The sequence below is a fragment of the Haplochromis burtoni genome, unplaced genomic scaffold (assembly GCF_018398535.1).
Source record: "Haplochromis burtoni strain Fernald_Lab_line unplaced genomic scaffold, NCSU_Asbu1 Contig_45, whole genome shotgun sequence".
NCBI classification, from domain to species: Eukaryota; Metazoa; Chordata; class Actinopteri; order Cichliformes; family Cichlidae; genus Haplochromis; species Haplochromis burtoni.
This window is the reverse complement of record NW_024582406.1, coordinates 185,157-208,776: the sequence shown is the minus strand read 5'-3', so window position 1 is coordinate 208,776 and position 23,620 is coordinate 185,157. Positions and strand designations below refer to the sequence as shown.

The 23,620-nt window shown below is 42.0% G+C and overlaps 2 protein-coding genes across 3 annotated transcripts in view; one reads left to right on the top strand and one right to left on the bottom strand.

Annotated features, from left to right (window-relative positions):
• The window catches only part of LOC102308223, a gene marked incomplete at its 3' end in the record, with an annotated part of 45,262 nt that extends 39,341 nt beyond the window's left edge, over positions 1 to 5,921 (bottom strand). Inside the window, 4 exon segments of the mRNA XM_042220222.1 lie at positions 2,984 to 3,034; positions 4,959 to 5,082; positions 5,281 to 5,438; positions 5,847 to 5,921. Of these exon segments, the coding sequence (XP_042076156.1) occupies positions 2,984 to 3,034; positions 4,959 to 5,082; positions 5,281 to 5,424 (319 nt within the window).
• Positions 5,922 to 8,123: 2,202 nt separating this feature from the next.
• On the top strand, positions 8,124 to 23,619 carry LOC102307701 (ankyrin repeat and fibronectin type-III domain-containing protein 1). 2 transcript variants are annotated; one of them, XM_005940728.3, is made up of 19 exons: positions 8,124 to 8,356; positions 10,208 to 10,571; positions 12,029 to 12,293; positions 12,413 to 12,613; positions 14,548 to 14,661; positions 15,049 to 15,146; positions 15,477 to 15,567; positions 16,608 to 16,715; positions 17,100 to 17,199; positions 17,933 to 18,062; positions 18,200 to 18,319; positions 18,550 to 18,656; positions 19,997 to 20,111; positions 20,373 to 20,539; positions 20,802 to 20,979; positions 21,174 to 21,336; positions 21,649 to 21,815; positions 21,981 to 22,179; positions 22,805 to 23,619. In XM_005940728.3, the coding sequence occupies exons 2-19, from the start codon at positions 10,407 to 10,409 to the stop codon at positions 23,485 to 23,487; spliced, it is 3,171 nt and encodes a 1,056-aa protein (XP_005940790.1). In that variant the 5' UTR covers positions 8,124 to 8,356; positions 10,208 to 10,406; the 3' UTR covers positions 23,488 to 23,619. The 2 variants fall into 2 exon arrangements, with proteins under 2 accessions (XP_005940790.1, XP_042076155.1); XM_042220221.1 differs by having other exon boundaries at positions 8,124 to 10,571.
• The last annotated feature ends 1 nt before the right edge of the window (position 23,620 follows it).

Sequence of the window (23,620 nt, the reverse complement as noted above, 5' to 3'; positions counted from 1 at the left end):
AACCACAAGGTGCTAGTGGAAAATGTGCATTCCCTGACTGGGGGGAGGGTTGTGCACTGAAAACTTTGCCATGGTTGGCAGCAGATTGGTGTGGTTGCTCATTACGGTGCAGTCACCGTTTATTCCGAGCAGTAGTGAAACTTGAAGAAGTGCAATGCAAGCTGGGAATGGAGAAAGTAAAGGTTGTGCCTTAATGCTGCCTGCAACCAACACAGTTCAAAAAGTGCAAGTCTGCAGAGAAGACAGCTTCTTACATGCTAACTGCAGCAATCTGCTAGCAACCAAAGGAACTGCAAGGAGATTTTTGGTGCAGCACTGTACACCCTCAATTACACCCTGCTGACTGCCAGGAACCTCCAGCAAACCACTTGCTACCTGTCAGAGAATACAGTTGCCAGCGTTCACTGACCAGTCTCTGGGTCTGTATGAAGGTAGCTGTAGCAATTAGTTTCATAGCAACTGCCAGCAACCTCCAGCAATTTCTTACAGCCCTTTCTTTAAGCCCTTACCAAACATTTCTACCGATCAGTGTTAATCAGTATCAGATAAATGTGCCATTATTTTACAGCATACTGAAATTTTAGAGCTGGCGTCTAGTGTGACATTAGCGCCCTGGAGCTCCAGTGGCTCCATGGTTCATGTGTCACATGACGAAGAGTGAGCTCAGGGCATAAGTAGTGCTAGAAAACAATATCATGTTAGGTGGAAGGTTTAGGAACCTTTTTTAAGGTCTAAAAAAAGTGATGGACAAACAGGGATTAGCATTGTCGTGAGTACGTATGGAGAATGTTTGTGTTACTTTTCTCCCTGCCAAAGAGGAGAGGCAAAAGTCCCATACTGCAAACTAAACATAACATTTGGGGCAAGTTCAATTTGAAAACTGTGCAAGACATAATGATACGTATGCAAGTAGAACCTGTTTCCATTAAAGGATGTGCACTGGTGTGCAACAGGCTATGAGTTGTGGTATATTTCCATTATTGGGTGTTATACAAGCGTTATCCAAACAGTAGTGACATATATTAAACCCTGTCATAGGGCTGTGTGATATGACCAAAATCTCATATCCCGATATAAGATATCTATCATCCCGATAACGATATAAATCACAAAAATTTAACATTTTCTGTAAATTCTGTGAATCTCGGGCAGCTCGACTTGCGTGAAGTGTTTTCAGCTGGGCGCTGTGTACCTGGAGTTGAGACTTTTAACAGATGCATGAAGGCATAGGTTGTAACGGCTGCCGTTTTCTTTGTATTTATTACACGGCGTGCTGCGGGGAAAAGCCTGTTCTAACGTTTGAGTCTAAGGTTTATTTTTTTAGTACCTAATGCATCTTTTTTCCTTCTCATCCGTAAAAACTCTGCATACACTTTCACATAATTTATTTTGTTTTGAAAAGTCTCAACAGGATCTTGAGCTTATTGTGAAAGGTTAATATGCAAAACAAACAAGTGGACGGCGGGGCCACGCCAATGTTTTACGGTCGTGGTTGCAAACGACAAAAACAGTCGCTTGTCCGTCCGTAGTGTGGTTATATTAAATGTAAGAGAAAGAGAGAACTTTAACAAATTAATATAGCCACTACAGTGACCATCAAAACCACGAAAAAATATTGCCGTAAACAGTTTATTTTGCGACACCACGAAAAAACGATAGCGTAATCTGAAACGATAGATGTTTTTATATCGTCATCCGATATATATCGTTATATCGAACAGCCCTACCCTGTCATATCAAAAAGGCAGTGTACCAAATAAATAAACTGCAATAGATGCAACATCTCAGGGTGTTTAATGCATCGGTTTTCCTCTCAGTTACAACGCAAGTTCTCATTAAGCTGTAACTGCAAAGCTGAACAATTCTGTGAAGATTGTAGGCTTTCTTTCTCCTTCTTTCTTATCTCCTCACACTATGACTGCATTATTTATAGCGCTCAAGTGATTTACAAAACGTGTGCTTTACACACTGTCTGTGCAGAAACCAAATGCAGTGTCACATTTTAAGTACTCTTCTAACTGTTACAGAAAAGCAGTCCCTTGGGCATTTTTAAGACAGCTCCCGTAAAATCATTTGATTCGCAGCCATAGGTCCAGGCTGCTGGGGGATTCCCATGATGCACTGAGTGTTTCTTCTTCAGTTACCTTTTTCACTCATGACGCATTTATATACCTGCATTTAATTAGCTATTACTCATCTCTGGCTCTCTTTCACAGTATGTCTCTGTCCTGTCTTCATCTGCTCACCCCCAACCGGTCGCGGCAGATGACCGCCCCTCCCTGACTCGGGAGGTTTCTTCCTGTTTAATGGAAGTTTTTCCTTCCCACTGTTGCAAAAGCACTTGCTCATAGGAGGTTCATATGATTGTTTGGGTTTTCTCATGTATAATTGTAGGTTCTTTACCTTACAATATAAAGCACCTTGAGGCAACTGCTCTTGTGATATGGCGCTACATAAATAAAATAAAAGTGAATTGCACTGAATTAATTTGGACTTACTAAAAATTTTTATTTTTAGCATTTTTGAAAGGCTGCAATGGGAAAATCTGTCTGAGTGTTTGAAAGTGAGACTTTGCCACGAGGCCAAGATTGAGGATACAGAATAATCTGCATTTGGCTGCCCAAATAAACTCATTAAGTACAAAGAGAAATTCGCATTTCAGCTTTGAAGAAGTAGCAGTGAAAGATTATCTACTCGTGGAATGACGTCAAAGCCTCCATGTGGAGTCAAAGATCGCCTTAGCCACCAGCCCTGACCATTATCAGCAAGAAGGCTTATGTGTATCCTCCAAAAAAACCCAAAAAACACTGACTGTGTGTGTGTGTATGTGTTCACAAAAACAACTGCATAGAAGGCCTCCATCTATGTTTGCGTGAGTGCAATGTGAGCACGAGTCTGTACATAGAGTGTGTATGTGTGTTTTCCTGAGCACACACAGACACACAAGCATACATCACCAAACCAGAAAGAGGCATCTCTTCACCTTGGTCAACCTTCTCCAGAGTTACAGGGTCCTCTGCAGTTTGAAGCATCCCTGGGGACAGAGAAGATATGACAGAGCAGATTTTAAAAGGCATACTTCAAAAACCACATGCACTCTTGCTTCTACACAGAAGTACAGGAGGAAGAAATTTAATGTCATTATGCAAAAAAAAAAGGATGAAATAGGACGAAATAGAAAATACAAATTACAGAGACATTAGATGGGGCTTCATGCTAATAAAGATCTATTTGATCATACTGTACAGGGTACTCTACCTTGCATTAGCTTTGCTGGACATCCAAGATAAAGTACTATCTTAAAAGCATGTTAAAGAAAACCAACTCAGTGTAGTGATGAATGTAAGGCATATTTTTATTGGATTATGCTCAGATGGAGAAGCACAATTCATGCAGACAATCCCACAAGAACTCTAATAGCTCTTTTAACGTCTTGTCAGATTGGTCAGAGCTTTTATGGCTTAGCATTTTGCCACACATCCTCTTATTGTGCTAATTTGATTAGAGCTTAAATGGTTTCAACATAGCACTTAATGCGGCAACCTAATAATCCTCCAATGAGGAAGTTATCAATAAAACCCTCGGATGATCTTGCATTAAAAAAACATACAGAGATTCAATTACAGCAGTGTAACATTTGCAATAGAGGAGTCAGTAATTTAGTGTTGTGAGAATAATGAAACACAATGCAGGTCTATATATTAACAGTCTTACTGGCTCCACTGGGATTTTCACGGCACGGCAACTCATTCCATATTTAAAGATCCTCAAAAATTATTGCTGTCATGTCATCCGATATGTTGACACAGAGAATTATTCACGGTACAGGAGTCGAAATAACTTACGCTACAACTTAAACGCAAACAAGAAATCACAAATAATGAAAGTCTTGATAGTTTTATATGTTTTATACTTTTGTTAATAGCTCGTATTTTGTGTCTTTAACTCAAACATTTCAGAAATAATTTCAGAAACCCCGTCATAGTTAGTCAAAGGAGCTTGCAAAGAAAAGCGTCTGGACTTCTTTAAGTTACTTGAAGACGTTTCACCTCTCATCCGAGAAGCTTCTTCAGTTCTAAGGTCAAATGGTGGAGAGTCCCAGTCCCAACCTAGTGGGAGTATCCCCCCACAGAGGGACAAAAGGACCCCCTGATGATCCTCTAATCGCCTGAGCCAAGGTGTGAAACTGAGTGTGGCTCCCAATCCCCGTCATAGTTAAAAGCAAAGCTGTCCACTAGCCTGCAGCCCATGTTAATGATCTTTTTTTTGGTGGCTACTTAGTTTGATGATTCCATCTATGAAATGAGATTTAATGTGGCTGTCATTAAAAATGAAAATCGGTTACATATACAGCACTTAATTAAGGCCCAAATTACTGCATCACATCAAAGTCACAAATCAGTATAATGGTTTAATCACACTACCGATGACAAGCACACCTCTCCAAAGAAAAGAAAAGTAGTAAACTCAAGGTTAACTGCATTATCGGCGTGGATCTTTTTTTTTTTTAATGAAATCAACGCAAAAACTATTATGTCCAGTAGTGTGAATATTTCTGTATCGTGTTCTGGTTGATTGCTAAGATCAATTGTTCTCTCTGTTCAGCCTGACCTTGCAGAAAAGCTGTAATGCGACTGCACCACCAATACAACAGTGGACTAACACAGTGGTGATTAGCTTCGGAGTGCAAATGTTAAACAATCAAGCTCGAGCTAGTGAGAAAACAGCCAGTGATGGTTAGGACTGTCAGTACTGACTGAAGGTCTGTGCACTGCAATAGTACTGTTGATGCTCCTTGTTTTCTAAGTGCATTCCAGTCTGATTTTGCCTACCTAGCATAAAACTGTTTGCACCTTTAGAGAGATAGCAAGTGAGAGGTGAAAGTCCAGCGCTTCACAATCGACCTTGCTAGACATTCCTTCTGTTTCTAATCTGCTGCATGTGTTACTATTTCTCACCCAATAGTTTGGCTGTAAAATGCAGACAGACTCTGTGGTCCTGTTGGAGCAGCTCTCTCAAAGCCCCCGGAGAACACTTCAGCACTCCACTTACACTGGACAAGGCAGAAGACTTCCTCACAGACTGCATCCCACAGACAAGCGTGTAGGAGGAGAGATATAGGAGGGTAAATAAAGCTCCAGCTGAGCATCAAGGGAAATTAACAGCATAATGCAATTTTCATACACATTTCCCAATCCTTCCTAAAGGTTGTGCAAGAGAATGTAAAGCCACAGTAAACAGCTACAACATGGAGATGTATATAAATATATTTCTTCTCACTGCTATGTCTTCATTGTCAATCATTTCAATGAGGCAGGCCACACAGAGCAGCAGCCCGCCTCCCTCCACAGGCCCAAGGCGCCTACTCCACTTTGGGTCATGTCTGAAGTGGATCTTGTTGCAAACTATATCCCTGCTTGTCATTCTGTTTGTTTCGCCTGTTCAGACAGAAAGACCACAACAGCTTTTTATACAAAACTGCAGGTGAGCAAGAGTGCTAGCAAGCTATTGTATTACCTAGCGCTACATGCTAACTATAATGTTAGCACTAGGTAAAGTTAATTTGTGACTTAGCTAGCCATAATATCCTTAAAAACAGATGTTTTTGAAGATTTCTCTTAAAACCTTCAAAAACATCTGTTTTTAAGGACAAAAATGGCTAGCTAAGTTATAAATTACCTAGCGCTACATGCTACCTGTATTGTTAGCACTAGCTAGAGTTAATTTATAACTTAACTAGCCATGATTTTCCTTAAAAACAGATGTTTTTGAAGATTTCTATTAAAACAAATGCTATTGACAAACTCTAATAACCACAAAATATGTGTAATAAACCATAAACTAACCTTTGCTGACAATATATATCAGACGAGAACTGTGCAGAAATGATGGCTAAAGTCAAAACTCCAAACTTTATTGAACATTACAGTACAGTAGGTTACCAAAATAATTCCAAACACTGTTGTACTAATAAAAACTGCATTTATAATGTAAAACATTTTAATATTATAATGATACTATAAAATAGATATTTATAAACAAATATATGATACAAAAACTTAAGATGTATATTTATTAAATAACTAAATTCTCCTGTGAAGCCTCCTTCAAAATTTACCTTAACATTAAGTGTTGGTTTTAAAATAAACAAAAAAAAAAGGCCAAATTCTGACAAAAAGATAACACAGGACAATATATTAATATCTTTAAGAGTGGTTTTACTCATATTAGCAAGTGTTATGTTGAAAGGTAACCTACCTTATTTAAAAACCACAAAAAGAGCTGATGATCTAATGGATTTATCTGGTATCTTTAAATGTGTATGATAATAAAAATGCAAATGAAACAACTCTGGAATAGTGCAAGTACATGACCATAGTTGTAAACTATGAATATATATGAATAACTTAAATGTAAATGTATGAAAAAAAAAAAAAAGATAAGATACAAGCATTTTTTTTTCTGGTTGTTATTTCACTCTTTTTACTAGAAAGATCCATGTGTTGAACAATAGTGCATGAAGATAATGTTCTGGCAAATAATGATAATTATCTGAAATGCTATGATCATTTTTGCTGCAGTTATTGGAACTTTTCAATTTCGTGTACATATGGGAAATGCTTGCCTCATCATTACACTCATGCATGTTTTTGTTGTTTTTTTTGGGTTTTTTAACATAAAATCACATGAAACAGCTGCTTAGGTCCCATATTTCTTGCTGATGAACATTGGAGCTCAGTACATTGTACTGCTCTAATATTAAAAGTCCAATCAAATCAACAGTCTCTAACATTCAAAGGAAGCCTGATGGTGTATGTTTGAGCAAATCCATGCACAATTAGCCTCACAATTATATATCAACACCAATTTACCCTCCAAGGAATATCTTAGCTGATCGTTATGCTGAGACGTGTGTCTGAGTATCATTTAGCTGTGAAGGCCACAATTTGGTTATCACCATGACAACAAAAGCCTCTGGGTAACTGAGCCACTGTGTGATGATAGGTGTGTGGGGGCGAGTATCAGCTACTACCGACATGTCGATTTATAATCTCCCTCTGCTTCTCTTTAAGCAGAGTTCAGTGCGCATCAAAGCATCACACGTGTGGCCAGCTCAGCACTCCGCGCTTCTGTCTCTCAGTGACGGTGTAAATGAGTGTGCAGAGAGATAAACCCTCTCAGAGTTCAATATATGTAACCTTTGACAAATGTGCTGCGCTCCAGCAAACATATTTTAGGTGAAGTGTAGCTACTGCGCTGGGACTGTGTGTGTGTGCAGGAAGTGGTCAGAAGGTTTTGTTTCTTCTGGTTGACTGAGAAGAGTCAGACAAGATATCGGTTTATAAATTTGTGCCAGGACAGGAGCTAAATCCATCAGTCTGTGGCTTTTTATTTGCCCCCTGAGAGAGGTAAATATAACACAAAGAGAAGGAGAGCCTTTCTCGCTGCTCGGGTAAACAGGATGCATAATCTGTCAACTTTATTTGACAACTGCTTTACATTTACTTCAAGGGGGCGGTTCAGGGCGAAGACAAATGATTTGGAAACAACTCCTTTCTCCTTTCTGAGCACAAGTGGGGGGGCATAGCATGAGAACAGTTTTCACACCGTTGCCTGGCCTTTCTTTCCCTTGGCTCGAACCACTTCCTCTGCCCCTGCGAAAGCCATTAATGGGGGTGTTGTGGTGGTAATCAAAAAATAGTTCTATAAATTTGTCCATTATCTTCAGCCTACGCTTGATCATATCACCAGCTTCCTTGCACTGCAACACGCTGTTACACAGAGGCAACAACTTTTAGAGTAACAATTTTTATTTTCAGTAGTGGCTGGGATCATCAATTCACTGACTGCTCACAGCAATACACTGGCTAGGATTATCTACTCAAGGATCTGCGCTACCTCATCACCCGGTAAACCTAAACAGAGTGTTTAAACCACAGCACTGGATCATTATATTGTTACTGAGCTCATTTACTACAAATAAATATTCAAATAAATAAACGGGCCACTTCGTGTAAACCTATCAGTGTTTTTATGACGCAGCACTGCTTCTAAATATGTTCTCAAAAAAAGGAGAAAAAAAGTTTGGTTCAGAGAAATGATCGCAGATCGGAAGTGGGCGGAACGGGGAAAATGTGCGTGTGCGTCGGCTGTGGGAGGCTCGCCGGTCTGTCTCTCGTCTGTAGCGCTCAGGTGCGCTTCATCCTCATTCAGAGGTGAAAACTTTCCGAAACCGCTACCATGGATTATAAGATATCAGCAGGCAGTCATTTATGAAAATACAGTGAAATATGTTGAAGCATCGCGGCAGCGTCGGAGGAAAGCCCGATTAAAGCCGTTAAAGTCCTCTGTGACGGTAAGAGACCGAAAACTCAGTTATGTTTTTAACTCGGTGAAACGGGAACTTAAACTTTGGATGTTCGATCATTTGTGCTGTTTTTGTGGCTATAATGTGGCATACATTGCGTCACCTGTTGGTTAGATATGATATAGCAAAGTTTTTTTATACATATATTTAAAGTTTTATTTTAATAAGACCTATAAAATTTCTCAAAATAGACCAAAATGGGCTTGCCTTCTGTTACTGTTTTCAAATTGAAACTTTTACTCTGAAACATAGCCTGTAAGATCGTTTATGTTCATTTTAATTTGTCCTGCTGCTGAATAATCAGAGAAGCACATATAACTTCAGTGTGCAGGCACAAAGTGAAGTCATGTTTTAACAACAGCCCTTAAACTGAAACTCTTTGTGCCTCATTCGTACAAATTCATGTGTCCCAGTCTGATCCCCTAGTTGTGAAGTAATTCCACTCCACCAGTCAACCTGGTGGAGTGGAAGTACTGAAGACCCAGGCAAATATGTTGCATTACTTCCTGGGGGATCTGAAATGTTAGTCATCAAATGTTTCCATACAGCCACAGCAAACTCACAAACCGGAAAGACTTTTGCAAAATATGCAGCACACTCTGCTCTCTTGGCCACAGTACAGAGAGGTAAGAAAAACCCCCCAGTTTGAGACATGAAATAAAACCACAGTGAATCTACTGTATACTTTCTGTTTATGGTCAGACTGGAGCATCTTACTCTCTAGCCTGCTTACATAACCGCTGTTTGCTAGACTGCAGGTTGAACATGTGCAAACACTTTTTCTTGTTTTGCCTTATCTTCAGGCAGACTCAAGAAAAAAGTAGAAGAAAAAGAAAACGCAAACAAACACTACGGCTCTCTAAATGACTCCTCAGCACTTTCCACAGCTGATGTAAGGCACAGTTGACAAACTGGGGAAACTGTACCAACAACAGTAGCTGCTTTTACCCCTATAGTCCCGCATCCATGTATATAGACAGTGCAGGTACTGTGCGAGCTGTGATGTGCGACGTGACGTGTCACTCAGATGTCATCGTGGTCAAAGGCCCCAGGTGTTGTCCTCAGGTAGCACCAACCAGGGGAGTATTTGCTTTCAGACAAGGACAGCCACCAATGCTCAGCCCTGGGTCTGAGTGTCTCGCTTTCACAAAGATGCTTTTGATATCATAAGCTCAGGACAGCGATGCAAATCAAAACTGCACCGAGATCAGTTTTAACCTGGAGGGCGGTGAAAAGAGAGGATAGACAGAAAGTGGCACTGAAAATGACCTGCTGAGTGAAGAGGAGGGGGAATTTCAGACTGTGCCCAAAGTTAAAAACAAAAAACTGCAAGACAGATTTTCATGCACAAAAAAGTGACTGACTGTAATGATGCAAAGCCAATGGAATTGATAATGAACCATCATTACCGCGGTGGTGATGGATTTTCATCTTCATGCGGATGATGGGAGCGGATTCGAGTTTATTAGCAGGAAAGAATCCTGGCTCTTCCATGCGATCCGGCCTTCCATTCTTCCACTAATTAGATTGATGCGTCTGTTGCCTCGCGTGCTGGAAAACTCCATTCAGAATGAATAAAACCGTGTCACATAATCGCGGGTAAAAAAGATGAACAAAGGGGAGAATAGTGCAAGGCACAAAAATAAATGCTTCGAGGCATTTTCATCTAGTCTGTACAGGAATAGTAACTCTTATCCATTTATCCACCCACACAACACAAGTACTTTTGCTCAGTACTTCAAGTCAGCATCAATTTTTTTCTGTAATGTTGAAAAAGTCTGACTGTGTGTTCTTCTTTTGTTTCCCTCTTTGTATTTCTCACCTTATTCTTTAATCAAGGTTTCCACTGACTTTTATCTTTTACTACTCTCTCCTCTCTATCTGGCTCTAAAGCTGGACTCTTAAACTCTTTTTTTCCCCTCCAGCCTTTCACACTATCTCTCCAACCTTTTCTTCAACCATCCCCTGTTCCCCCGTAGCTCACATCCTCTCCTGCTCTCGCCTGTCCTCTTTCAGACCTTTACTTTCTTCTCTTGTCATGTCTGTATCCATGAGGAACCCACCACAGCGCCGGCGCTCTCTAGGTCCCGTCTCGCCCAAACGCATCTACAGAAACCTGTCCTTCAGACTCAGGGGGGGTGGAGAGTCATCTGTTGCCGCCGACTTGGATGCGCCTAAACGCCCCAGCAAGTCTGCAGATGCTGTAAGATATCCAGGTGTCATTCTGAAAGGGAGCTTTGGTCACGTTGACTGAAATGTCATCTGCCTTGGTTTCTGTTATGGTTAAAAACTATGAGATCTCTACTTGACATTACACGCTATCTCTGTGTCACTAACCTCCTGAGACCTGACAATACATTTTGTGGACACGTGTCTCTCAAGGGTATTCCAATAGGCGAGCAGACTCATTGTTAGATGTCTCACGTGTGAGGCTGTCACCATCGTCAAACTGACTCCTACTGTAGTTTGACAGCCACATTTTATGGGAGCAAGAGATTAAAAAAAAAATCAAAGCTAGTTTCAGAAAATAAATCAGTCCTCTGCGACAAAGCATTGTAAGCTTTAAAGCCGACCTATTCGGTTTATCTTATTTCCTGTCATATATTCTGTCATATATGTTATTCATATATTAAATGGTAGATTCGCATACTAAACGTGGTTGTAGTCAGCATATGTCAACAATACAGAAAATACCCCAACAATGAAACGACTATGAGCAAACACTTGGCGACAGTGGAAAGGAAAAACTCCCTTTTAACAGGAGGAAACCTCTTGCAGAAATAGCCTCTGGTTGGGTATTTTAAAACACATTTCTCTTTCTGTTACTGGCTCTGTGTGGCGGCACAAAGAGAGGCACACAGCTATAGCTGTGAGCGCAGAAGCCCGCAACGTCTGCTCTTCATCCCTTCTATTTACGAACCGAGCGGCTGCACAAAAGCTAAATATATAGTAACGACTGATTACTTTGAACTGTGAACTGTGCATGCGTTGTCATGTATGCAGTGCATGGGCAGTTATCTGAAGCTTGCGATTAGTTTATTTAGGGATTGGTTAATTGATTTTCTTGATTGGCTCACAGCTCTGACACACACTGGCAGTTGCTCATAGTTTGATCTCCCAGGTCCCTTTCAAATATTTTTGAGCTTGTTGAGTATGTGTCAAAAACACTGTGTGTGCAGGTAGAAATTTATAGTTTTAACATCTGCTTTAAAAAAAAAAATCAAAACAAAACAAAAAAACTGAATTCTTGAAGTTCAGCATTAAAATTTTCCAGTCTTCTTTTATTTTATTGAGAAATTCCCTAACGTCCACTACACAGGGCATTACATTACACTGGGAAAAAATGCTTTCAGAAAAGGAAATCACTCTCAAGCACCCTCTGTTATATAGAGCTGCTCCTGCTGCTGCTTCATATAATAATAAGAGCAATTCACAAACTTTCCTGGTCTCAGGAGGCTCCTGTATAAAGCATCAGTCGAGGCACCTTTGGTTTATGATTTGATTTGTGTCCGATATCATTCTCCCTTTTAACGTTCCCTTCTCTTTACTGCGGGAAATAAATCTCTCTATCCTTCTTAACCCTCTTTCTCTTTCTCTATCTCGTTCCTCCACCTGCCTACCCTCCCGCGGCCCTGCACCCTTTCTCCTGCTCCCCATTAGTACAAGACCCTGTGGGAGGCAGTGGAAAATGAGGATACACTGGCTGTACAAAGGCTTCTGTCCAGAGACCGCAGCAGCGGTGGAGGAGGCGGAGGCGTGTGGGAGAAAGGAGAGAAAAAAGAGAGGGACTGGGAGAGGGACCGGGAGAAAGGGGTGAACAGAGTGAGTGAACAGGGGCTGGTCCCCCTGGATGTGGCTGCCCTTACCCACAATTCCCCGCTGCTTCATGTACTGACAAAGGCAGGAGCCAGACACAACCCTGTTTGTAAGTCTTTTCATGTAAAATGTCAAAAGTAATGGTGTAAAATCAGATTCTGTACGGCTTGACTTTAATTCAGATTATGCCCTTTGTCTTGCTTCGTGTGCTCGTCCTGTGCCTCTCAGTGTGCCGACCAGCGGAGTGGGCACTCAAGCTGGACGCTCTGGTGGCCTTGGCAGATAAACGGACAGAAGAGAGGAAGACGGAGTTAGCGAAAAAGGCCGGGGCAGGCCCTCAGGCACAGGCTGATCTTCAGAGGCACATCCAGCTCTGGAGGCTGCGGCAGCAGCTGTACTATCGGATGAGAGAGAACTTCCAGAACACAGGTCAGCGGTCAGCTTGTGGTATTTCACTGTTTCGCTGCTTAGCACTCAAACTCAGATCAGTTTTCTTTCTGTTTTCAGTGAACTCTCGCTCGTTTTTCCCCCTCATTCTTTATTTCTGCTCTCATAATAAAACTTTTTCTGCAGCCAGCGCAGTACTTTCCTGCCAATTTAACTCTACAAAGCCACCCGCCACTGCTGACAAGATGGCAGTGATCAAGTCTTCAGCTCAACATCTTGCTTAAGTTTTACTAAAACTCTCTCTCTAGCCTCTTTCATCTTATCCAACATTCAGCAGACTGCCGTGTCATCAGCCTTTCAAATCCTCTCCTTCCCTGCACTCCCTCCACTGGCTCCCTGTATCAAATAAACCCTCACAGCTGTAGATTTCAGTAGAAATTCACATGTGCAAAAACCTTCAAGACTTCGGCGAATCACGCGTCGACGCATCGGGCAACTTGCCATCCTCTGCACCACCTGTTCAAGCCTTTTCCTCTTGGCTCTCTGTTGGGCTAATTTTTTTTTCTTATTTTTTTCAGATTTATATTGCAATGTTCCCCGCTGTACCAACTTTAACAGCTCTTTATAAATGTCTCTCCTTAGCTCTCGTTTCATTTCTCTTTCAAGCACAGCCAATTCTCTCTCTGACTGTTTTATTATCGCAGCGTTATTGTAAGGGCAGCGAGGCCCCGGCGCTTGTTTTCATGTGCAGTGAAATTAAACTCACTCTTATTGTAAATCTCGCTGGGTAGGAGAGCCGGATGGCATCTTTAAATATAAAATATGGATGTGTTTTTGTCTGACGACTGTGACTTACTTATGGTAATGTTTTCACTCAAGATTACATCTTAGGCTGAAGAAACTGAAACACAATTAGATTTAATCATCAAACTCTGGCAGCGTTTTAAGGTAGAATTGTGATAATAAAAAGCTCCAAGATTGTCTTGAAACAACACAGAGTCCGCAGGGAATACAATTTTCAACCCTGTAAAGCCTGAGCCATGAAATAATGGCCCCAAAATTCAAAGTTTTTGAATCTGGAATGTTTATTCAAGCATCATTTTTCACAAAATCTGGTATTTTTGTGCAATTTATTTAGGTTTTTCAGGAGAAAGATTTCCACTGATGATGTAAATAAATAGCGCACAAATACACAAACTTTGTAAGTGTATTTACTGCATACAGCAACCATTTGTAGATAGTAGAAGCATATAGGTTTTTTTTCTAATCTATTTATTTTTCTGTTTTTAATACAGTTTAATTCACTTTGTCTTGTTGGCCCTTGTGCTGCTGTAACATGTGAATTTCCCCAGTGTGGGATTAATAAAGTCTGTCTATGGTACAGTTGGCCCTACAGGGTTGACATCAGTCTGGAACAGTCTGATTGCATATCATTTTTCAGTAGCCAGCTGCTAATGCAGTGCTCGTTTTTAACCTTTCTTTAACTGTTGGCAAACCCAGTCAGATGGTTAAAGATTAAATGCTTGGTTGTGGCGCTAAAAAGCACCAGTGTGGGAATAAAAGCCATGGAGAAATAGCTTTTATGTTTAAGAGAATAATAGCCATTACTGTATCTATCTCCTTTTCTGTTAGTGTGTGCCCTGCCACCAGCTGACCTCACCATAGGCCGAGGTCAGACATCAGTCTGTGGTTGCCGTGATCACCTATTTAAGAAAACCTTAGCTGAGCTAGTGTAAAAAAATATGTAGTCTTTCTAAGATAGAGGACAAATATACTAGTGGTTATCAGTGATATCTGTTGGATGTGATCAATTTTCCGGAGTTTATTTGTGTGTGTTTTTTTTTTTTTTGTCATCAAGTTTACTGCAGTGTGATATTCTGTAAAACTCAGTGCAGTACTTTGGCTGTCTGCATTTGTTCTGTTATTTACTCGTGCTCATTTTAACCCGATTTTTATCTTTTCAATGTTCCACGCAGAGCTCCCGGGCTCCCCCAGTCATGTGTCCATCCTGGTGACGAGCACATCATCTCTGTTTGTGACAATCAAAGAGCCAGAGGGGGACATGGTGGGGCTCATCACCCGCTACAGAGGTAGGGAGAGAACCAGGCAAGAAGACTTTCATGGAGGATTGGTTGAATGGATGGGTAGATAAAAGGGTCAGTTAGATGTGGGGCAGAAAATGGATCGATTCATGATGGATAGATAAGGAAATTAATGGAGTATAGACTTTACTGGTGCAATTTAATCAAAGTCTTGAAAGTAATTTAAGCCGGCTGACACAGTATCTAGTTTGGGCTGTTTTTGCTGGTCGGTTTTATAGACGTATAAATGTCATGCTTCGCGGCCAAGAATAGATTAAGCCCAGATGCAGCAAGTTCCCAAACCTGTAAACACTCACGTCCTTAAGTTATCCCTCACGAGGGGTTTTGAGCAAAGCCAGAGAATAATCTATCTGTGGGATTGTTTTGCATTCACAGTCGAATGGAGCACCTCGGCCAGCTTCAAACGCATCCTCGGCACGGCCCAAGTTATAGAGACCAAGAACCCTTCCTACGTTATCAAGGGGCTGACGGCAGTAAGTCGCCCACAGTCACACGTATTCACAACCACAGATAACAGCTGCAAATGCACAGATGCTGCAGACACGCACAGAAACTGACACCTGTAATTTCTCAGAGGCACATAATCAAGCAGACGGGTATAAAACACGTGCTGCAGCTCTGCACCCACACACACTGTGTTTATTGCTCCTCCATCACTATCTTCTGCACTGAACCACCTCTCATAAGAGTACACTTATCAGCAGGCTCACTTTAACCAGATGAATTAATAATGAGAGCGCCGTATGGCTTCTTGGTTAATGCTCGGTGATAATTTGGCAGGTCTGCTGTTTCTCCAAACACAGGGAGTGCATTACTTCGTGAGAGTGAGCGCCTACAACGTGAAAGGATGGGGCCCGCCTCAGTGCTCCACTCCAGCCAGCGCTGCCCCCTCCAGTGAGTGTGCAGAACTACACAACTTTGATGAATGTGGATTTTGAAGCTTCGAAAGAGCTCCATTCTTTCCCTCTTTGTCCCAGTGTAATAGAATTACTTAGCTGACATTAAGCTCGATGTGAAAGAAGTCCAATCCTCTCGTGGCTTGTAGATTAATGAGTTATTAAAACGTGGAGACTTAAAGACGGCAACACGAGTCAATGGGCCTTGCAGCCGTGCTGCTTTGACTTTTTTTTGGCTCGTAATCTTTCTTGGACGCCACCCACCCCTATCGCTGGGCTTACTTTCTGTTACTTTCTACTTCTAACAAAAGCCAGAGCTGCCAAGCAAGGATTTGTAATGGGGAATAAAGGCTGAAAATATTGATGTCAAAGCAAACACTGGTCAGTAAACAATCACAGCCAGAGTGTAATAGATTGCCCAATTTATCGTAAAGGAGATTTGTTGTGCTTTTCCTTATTTTCTGTCACATATGCTGTTACAGTAGACGGTATATCATATCAATCATGACAAAAGCCTCAAATAATGAGGTCAGTGTGTGTTAAGAAATCCCTCTGAACCCAAAACTCAGGCTTCAGGCAGTTTCTTTCTATACGTTACTATATAATGTCAACATGCACACACACAGGTGGGTGCAGAATCCCCATCCGCCTGCTGTTAATACCTTGAGATTGAGGGGCTTCACTAAGACCCAGTATAAGATCAGTAGGAATTATTCTGTCAACCTTGAGATGGAAGTGAGCGGAAATTAAATAAATAAATAAAGATTCACTTTAAAAACACACACACACAAAAGATCCCCAGCTTAAATAGATACATGATCAGAGCGAGTCACAATGAATCAACTTCAATTTCAACTTTCACAGCATACAGACGGTCTCTCATGGAGACGCTGTCGCTTCCTAATCACCAAAAGATTAAAAAATAAAAAAGCGGCACTCAGGAGTCGCTTGCAAATTATTTCTTGCTGTCTTTGCTGATTTTCCTAATTGCATAGAAGTGAAAGCCACAATCTGCTTCTCTCTGCCTGTCCTGTGCAGGTTGGAGAGAGTGCGCTGGTGTAAAGTCACAGCTCAGAAATCACGAGGCCCTCGTGAGGAAGCTGCTGGAAGATGCCAAGGAGTCGCATCTTAGAGGATATTGCATAGGTAACGTGAGACCTCTGGTTTTTTTATGCTTTGGTGCATTGGGTCCAAGTGCACATGTTGTTGCCGTTGTGTGTGTGTAATTATACTTGCACAAAATTGAGCTTTTATTGAAATTCTTATGTGTTGTATTTTCAGCCTGTGCAAACAGTCAGAAAATCAGATTATTTGCACAAGCCTTTAATGTGCATACTCGACAACATTTTATTTCTATTTCTCACCATTTATATCAGCAGCATGCGCTACAGATCTCAGCTCCTTTAAATACAAAGAGAAAAGTCTTTTCCCTGCCTTCACCCAGTCAAGTGTCGTGCGTGCACAGTGAATGTATTTTGGGAGATAAAATGAATTTCATCCAGTCTGATCCTCCTCGCCTCCTCTCCACAGAGAGCTCGAAGCCCCAGAGTCCCAGCAAGCGTCTGTCAGTGTCTCGAGGCATCAAACAACTGTTCCAGTCCGCCACCAAGTTTGTTCGTTTCCTACAGAGGTAGCGCTCAGTCTCTCTTACCTATCCCACTGTGCCCTGAGGGTATCACAAGTAATGGATTAAATGCAATCCCATTAGAGCAGCATAGGCTGCAAAGTTGAAAAGCCTTATCTCTTACTGTTATTGCAGAGAACAGTAGTCACATTAGAGCCACTGTAGCTGTTAGTAAAAAGGTCTTTTGAACAGAACGATGGCTGTAATCACTGGACTGTGGCAAGTGGCAGGTGACTGATAAATCCTTCATCCTCCCACAAGCGATCCGTCGACCACACTCACCACATCAGAAGCTAGCAAAGTACAAAAGATCGTGCTGCATGATTATGTTCATGAATATGAACCACAGTGAAGGTTAAAAAAAAAGAAGAAAACTTTGGTAGTGAACAGAGAGAAGTTGACTGTGTTTGGACCCCTGAGTAATTAAAAAAAAAAGAGACCATGTTTCCTACTGGACTGTCATGTTGGTCTATGAAACCAGCCTCTGTGCTTTTGCTTTACTTGAGGGATTATAAGCTGCTTTGACAGTAATAAGTGTTTGAAAATCCACTGGGTGATTCAAAAAATAAATTGCTGTCAAGCCACAAAATTGATCTTTTTCAGCTATAAACTTTCCCCCCGGAGGCAATGCTTTTTATTGTTTCTTGTAATTTTGCGGTCCGCGGTGACTTGTGAAATTGAAAGCAGCGTGTGCACTTTTTCTGACGTTATCTGCGTTTTCTCAAATTGATCCGGTCAGGGGGGTGTACTTGGCGACTGTGTTCTACCACAAGGATAACATCCTGGTCACAGCCGAAGATCAGATCCCACTGGTGGAGATCCAGTGCTGCTCCACCTCCATCACCCAAGACTTCCTTTGGCTTGCCAAGGTGAACTGTTACATAGCTTGTTGACTCACTGTACAAGTAATTGAATAATCACAATTCATAAATATTAAATATATTTACAGAAAATGAATCTCAGTGTGATTTTTCTGCTTAAATTGGGTGTTCGGTTTTTCTTGTAGCTGTCCTGTGCATGGCAGCAAGTGCCCTGGCTACAGCAAGGGCTTTCCTCCGCTCACTCATCTCCCTCCTCCCTCCTTCAGAACAGACACAACATTTTAAGAGCTGTTTCCCAGCTGCAGGTAGGAAGTTAAGCAGCTTATTGTTAAGATAAGAAGCACCAAAATGGGTTAATTGCTATTTTAATTACTTCTTTACATCTCTTCCTCCTCTTCCTTTCCTTATTTTTGCCATGCTTTCCTCTGTCCGGCTACACAACTGCGCCCACAGATCCCCTGTTTGGCTGAATTAATCTCCAATGCACTTATACTTTTTAATCCTTGGTTTCTCTTGTCCACCTCTGTGATGTCAGTCTTCTCTGGGAGCAGTGGACCTGGGCCAGATCTACTATGAACCCCTGAAGGATCGGCAGGGCAACGTACTGCTAGTCACTCTGAAGGAATTTCCAAACACTCCCAGGTAAGAAAAGGTCAAAGAAAAAGGGCAGAGAGCATCAAAAGGGCTTTAAACTAATTGGGCAAACACAATTTGGAAAAGTTAGAACCCTGGAAAATGTAAATAAGGGCAGAATGCAAGAATATGAAAATCCCATAAACCCATACTGAATACGTGAGAAGACACAGGAAACATATTTGTTTAAACTGAGACATTTTGACAGGGGTGGGAAAGTAAAAAGAAACTGTTGGAGGAACATTTTGCAATTAATTAGGTTAAATAGTAACGGGTCAGTAACACGACTGGGTATAAAAAGAGCATCTTAAAGAGGCAGAGTTTCTCAGTAAAGATGGGAATGTAGTCAGCATTCTGTGAAAAACTGTATCTGGAAATTATGAAAAGAAATCTGAATAATGTTCTGAAATTAAAATGCAAAGACTTTGATGATCTCATATTATGTTCTGTATATTATTAGAGAATATGGAGAAATCTCTGTGTGTAAGGGACAAGACTGAAAATCTGCCCTCAGGCAACACTGCATGAAAAACAGATGTGATTCGTCATGGAAATCACTGCATAAGCTCAGGAACACTCCCATAAATCACTGTCTGTGAACGCACTTGGCGTCCACACAATTCAGGTTAAAGCTCTATCATGCAAAAAGAAGCCGTATTTGAAAATGATTCTGAAATGCCTCTGTCTACTCTGGCACAAAGCTTATTTGAAATAGACGGAGACAACGCGAAAAAACTGTTATGTTGTCAGGTGAAGGTGGTGAAAAGCAAAAATCTTTTTTGGAGAACGTGGACACAACATCCTCTGGACTAAAGAGCAGAGGCACCATCAGCACTCTGATCAAACGCCTGCATGTCTGATGGCATTAGTTTGCATCAGTGCTGATGGAATTGACAGTTTGCACCATATATAAAAGGTTTTAGAGGAATGTGCAGTGTGCTCTGGTCCAAATTATGTCTTTTTCAGGTAAAGGCTAAACCACATACTGCATTTATTATAACAGCATGGCTTCATAGTAGAAGTGCTAAACTATCCTGTCTGGCTGTCCAGGCTTTTCACCTGCTGAAAACATCTGGCACGTCATGAAATCATAGTTTCAGAATTTACCAGGAAAAAAAACTTCTATCACACTATCACAACAAAAATGACCTTTGTTTGCAGTCGGTGGTAGCGTAATTAGGTGTCAAGCTGGGCATGTTTGGAAGTCATGCTGTACAATATCTTTGGGTTATACAGCCTGTCAGCTGGTTGTTGGTGGGGTACTGGCTTTGCTATTCTTGATGAATCGACCTTTTCTTTGGTGGTTCCATGTGGTTGCATTTCATTTTTCCCTGGCTTGTCTGCTCTAGCCCCCCCGACCCCCCGCTCCACTGGATGCCTCTGGCACGCCTGGAAAAGAACCGCAGCAGAACGCCTCTGCTGCCTGAGCCCACCGCCATGGACATGCTCGCTGAGCAGCTCAAGGTGAGGAGAGGAAAACAGTCGCACCCAGCAGCGGCTTTCAACAATAGCGCATTGGGTGCTGAGTTTTACTGAGCCACTAGTTTACCTCCTGTGCTGCTAACCCTGAAAAAGCACTGAAATTAATTTGGGATCCCCAAACTGAATTAGCTAACAACACATAGTGAGGCAGGGGGAAATAACTCTCATAAGCTTTACATCCTATTAACAGATCTTAACATTTCTCTCTCTTTTGCACCGTATCTCTTTGTCTCTGTTCTCCAGGAGAAGCTGTCCTTTCACAGGCACAGCCTCCAGTGCGCCCAGCCGGGTCTGTATGTGGGCATCCTGAAACTGTGTAGCTCGGTGGAACAGATCAGGGTGCTGGTGCCTCAGAGGTTGCCCAGTTTACTCTGCCACACACGGGTTCGGCACAACGCGCACGTGACCAGGTAAGGTAACTTGACCAGGTGATATCTGTGTCAGTCCCTTGATAGACTATGTTGACCTTCATCAGGTTATTGCAGTATTTTTACAACTTTATCTGGAAAACAACCGTCGAAAAAGATATACTATTTTAAATGATCTGCACAAACAAGTGCAGTATCTATACAAATGTTAGGGCTTCAACAGGCAGTGATACTGGATTGTTTTTGGACCTCTCTCCTTACTTATTATGCCCGTTTTGTTGACTGTGTTTTTACTGTGTGGCAGAGAGGAGTGGACGTGGCTTCAGAGTCATGTTTACACTGCAGCCAATGGCGGTGTTCAGAGTCTGTTGGACGCTGAGGACGAGAGCACGATGGAGAGCAGCAGTATGGAGGAATTCGTCAGGTCTCTGAGAGCAGCAGTCACACATCTCCTGACGAAGCTCAACATCCCCCTCTACAGGGTAAACACTACTTTCCAGCCACCTCATATTTACCTGAAACACCTGAAATTCTCTGTCAGACTATTATGAAGAGAAATAATCTTTTAAACTGATTTTCTTTGTCCGCTTTATGTTGTTTTATCAGCACTAGCTCTTGATCCAGCGGAAGGATTTTCTGTTTCTCATCTGTATTTGAATAATTGTGTTTCTCACAGGCGTATCAGTACGGCGTGTACACCCAGGAGTTGCTTCAGTTTGGGGATAACCTGTCAATGCTGCTGCTGCTGCCTCCCAGTGAGGACTTCAGCTCCAGTTACTGGCCTCTGGTGGGGATCAAGGAGCCCGGCCTCACCATGCCTCTGCAGATCTTTGAGCTGGGTAAGTGGAAAACTATATATCCAGTGGATCTATTTAACAATGGTAGCGCAGAGTGTTTCAGTGATGAGAAAAGGGACCCAGAAACGGCGAGCTAGACTGACACATACCGTCTAAATGAGACTACAGTTTTAAATGTTAAATAAATCCCTGCAAAGATATGCAGAAAGCACACTGAGGCACAATGTCTAATGCAGTTCACTGTTCTCCTCTCATTAAAGCTAGAGTAGAGTGCACTGATAAATTCTGTGGCTTTTTCCTCCTGGCTTTGATGAAGTCATTTGTCTTTCCTCTCCTCTCTGGCTTGTCACCCAGTTCACTTCTGGACATATGAGCGGGATTTCCTCTCACAGTACTGTCAGGCCTGGGTAAGGCTGGAGCTGGACACTCACCTTGCCCAGCAGGCTCTACGGGAAGCGCTGGAGACCAAAGAGGTGCAGGAAGCCCGGGAGCGGCTGAACCACATCAGTGGGCTTTCACAGGTGAGATCCTGTGACACGTGGTTTATATTTGCTTCCACTGTTGCCAAATCCACATTTCAGTTGACTTAATTATATTTAAAAAAGTAAAGTAAAGATTTCTTAATGAAAGTGAATTAGAGACAAATGCTTTACTGTCTCTACTGCCTGTTTTTTATGTTTCATTAGCGTCTGGATGTGGTCTGGAGGGATGCCCGCTGGATTATGGACTGTCTACAGTGTGTTCGGTCCAAGCAGTGGGTGGGGGCGGTGCCTTTAGGCCTGGTGATGGGAGGAGACCCACCACCATGTCCTGATGGTGAGGAAGAGGAGAGTTTGACTGTCCGATTGTCATGGCCCCATCGATTAGCACAGAGAGCCATTACAGGTACTGCAGTCATGCTAGTGTACACATGTAGCACTGAATACACAAAAACATTATTTAACATGAATTTAATTACTTATTTACATAATTTTAAAATCTGTTGACTTGCCCCTATAATGGCCTTTAAAGTTTGCATGTTAAATGTAAAAGTTGCGACAAATGACTGGATGGATCAACTGCCTTCAAAGACCTGCTGTGGAAGAGAGCCTGAGATTGATGATAACCAATGATTGAATGTGGAGTGGTGTATAAACACATAGTGAGTGAAGAAGAGAAATTCAGAGCATCACGGGAAGCCCCAGCAGCCTAACTAAAGGAGGATTCAGGGTCATCTGATCCAGATCATTTTATTTATAAGATTAATTATATGTTTAAATCTTATTCGATCAATCTGAAAAGCAGCAGCAGAAAGCAGTTGCGGATATTTATACTTGGCAAAACAGAAAATATGTCTGCTAGTCAAAACACTTGAGGGAAAATTGAATATTACAATGAACTGTTACCATTGCACTGTCATAATAACCGCTGTTACAAGAATTAAGTGTAATTTGTAGAGCAAATGATGCTTTAAAACAAAGATAAATACTTTCTCTTTCTCGACCTTATTTTCTTCGTGCTTCCCTTTCAGAGAATTCGGGCAGTGCGACTCCGCCAAACATCGTCACCGCTGAGGTCTCAGCTCCAGCTATCCCTGCAGAGGCTGCGCTGGTGTTGATGGAGGGTGTCGTGAAGGGAGGGTACCCTGTAGACATCACCACTCAGTTGCCTGCAGACTTGGCAAGTTCTGGCCAGTCAGATTTGGGATCTGGAAGTGCTTTAATGGAGTCTGGATTGAAGCCTGCTGCTGTTGCACAGCTGGAAGTGGACTATCCAACTTTGGACACACAGGAGTCCTACAGCAGAGAACAGGACTTACCTTCCAGCATCACTGAAGTAATCCGGCCGATGGAGATGGCAGAGTTGGTGGACATCTTGCCAACGCTGAGTCTCATTGAGGAGGAGAACCCCTCATGCCCATCCACGCCATCAGTAATGGACATGCTAGAGAGCTTTGGACTGGACATTGGTGAAAGAAACTCCATCTTTGAGTTTGGGAATTCAGACCCAGTGGATGGAAGCAGCTGCCCGTTGTCACAAGAACAATACACGCCTGCCTCTTATGGCACGGTGAATGGCACAGATGGTGATGCGCCTGTTTCCACAGACGTTCCTCAAGACAAAGCAGAGACTCAGAAGCTTCCCAGTAAGGGGACGTGTCTTCCAGTAAGGAATCAAGTGGAGTGGGAGAGACCCTCTAACAGCCCATCCTGATGTCAGCTTAAACACCTGGATCCTTCAGACTTTAGTGTGAATTTACATGCAGAAAATCCAAATTTGACCCTGTGACTTAGACATTCTCCTTGTTTCCTGATCTTAAATCAGTGTTTTAAATGACAGGCAGATA

Coding starts and splice junctions, on each gene's coding strand:
- LOC102307701 (XM_005940728.3), top strand. CDS start 10,407: ATGTCTGTATCCATGAGGAACCCACCACAGCGCCGGCGCTCTCTAGGT. Junction 14,662..15,048: donor GCTCATCACCCGCTACAGAG/GTAGGGAGAGAA, acceptor TTGCATTCACAG/TCGAATGGAGCACCTCGGCC. Junction 18,320..18,549: donor GAGCTGTTTCCCAGCTGCAG/GTAGGAAGTTAA, acceptor CTGTGATGTCAG/TCTTCTCTGGGAGCAGTGGA.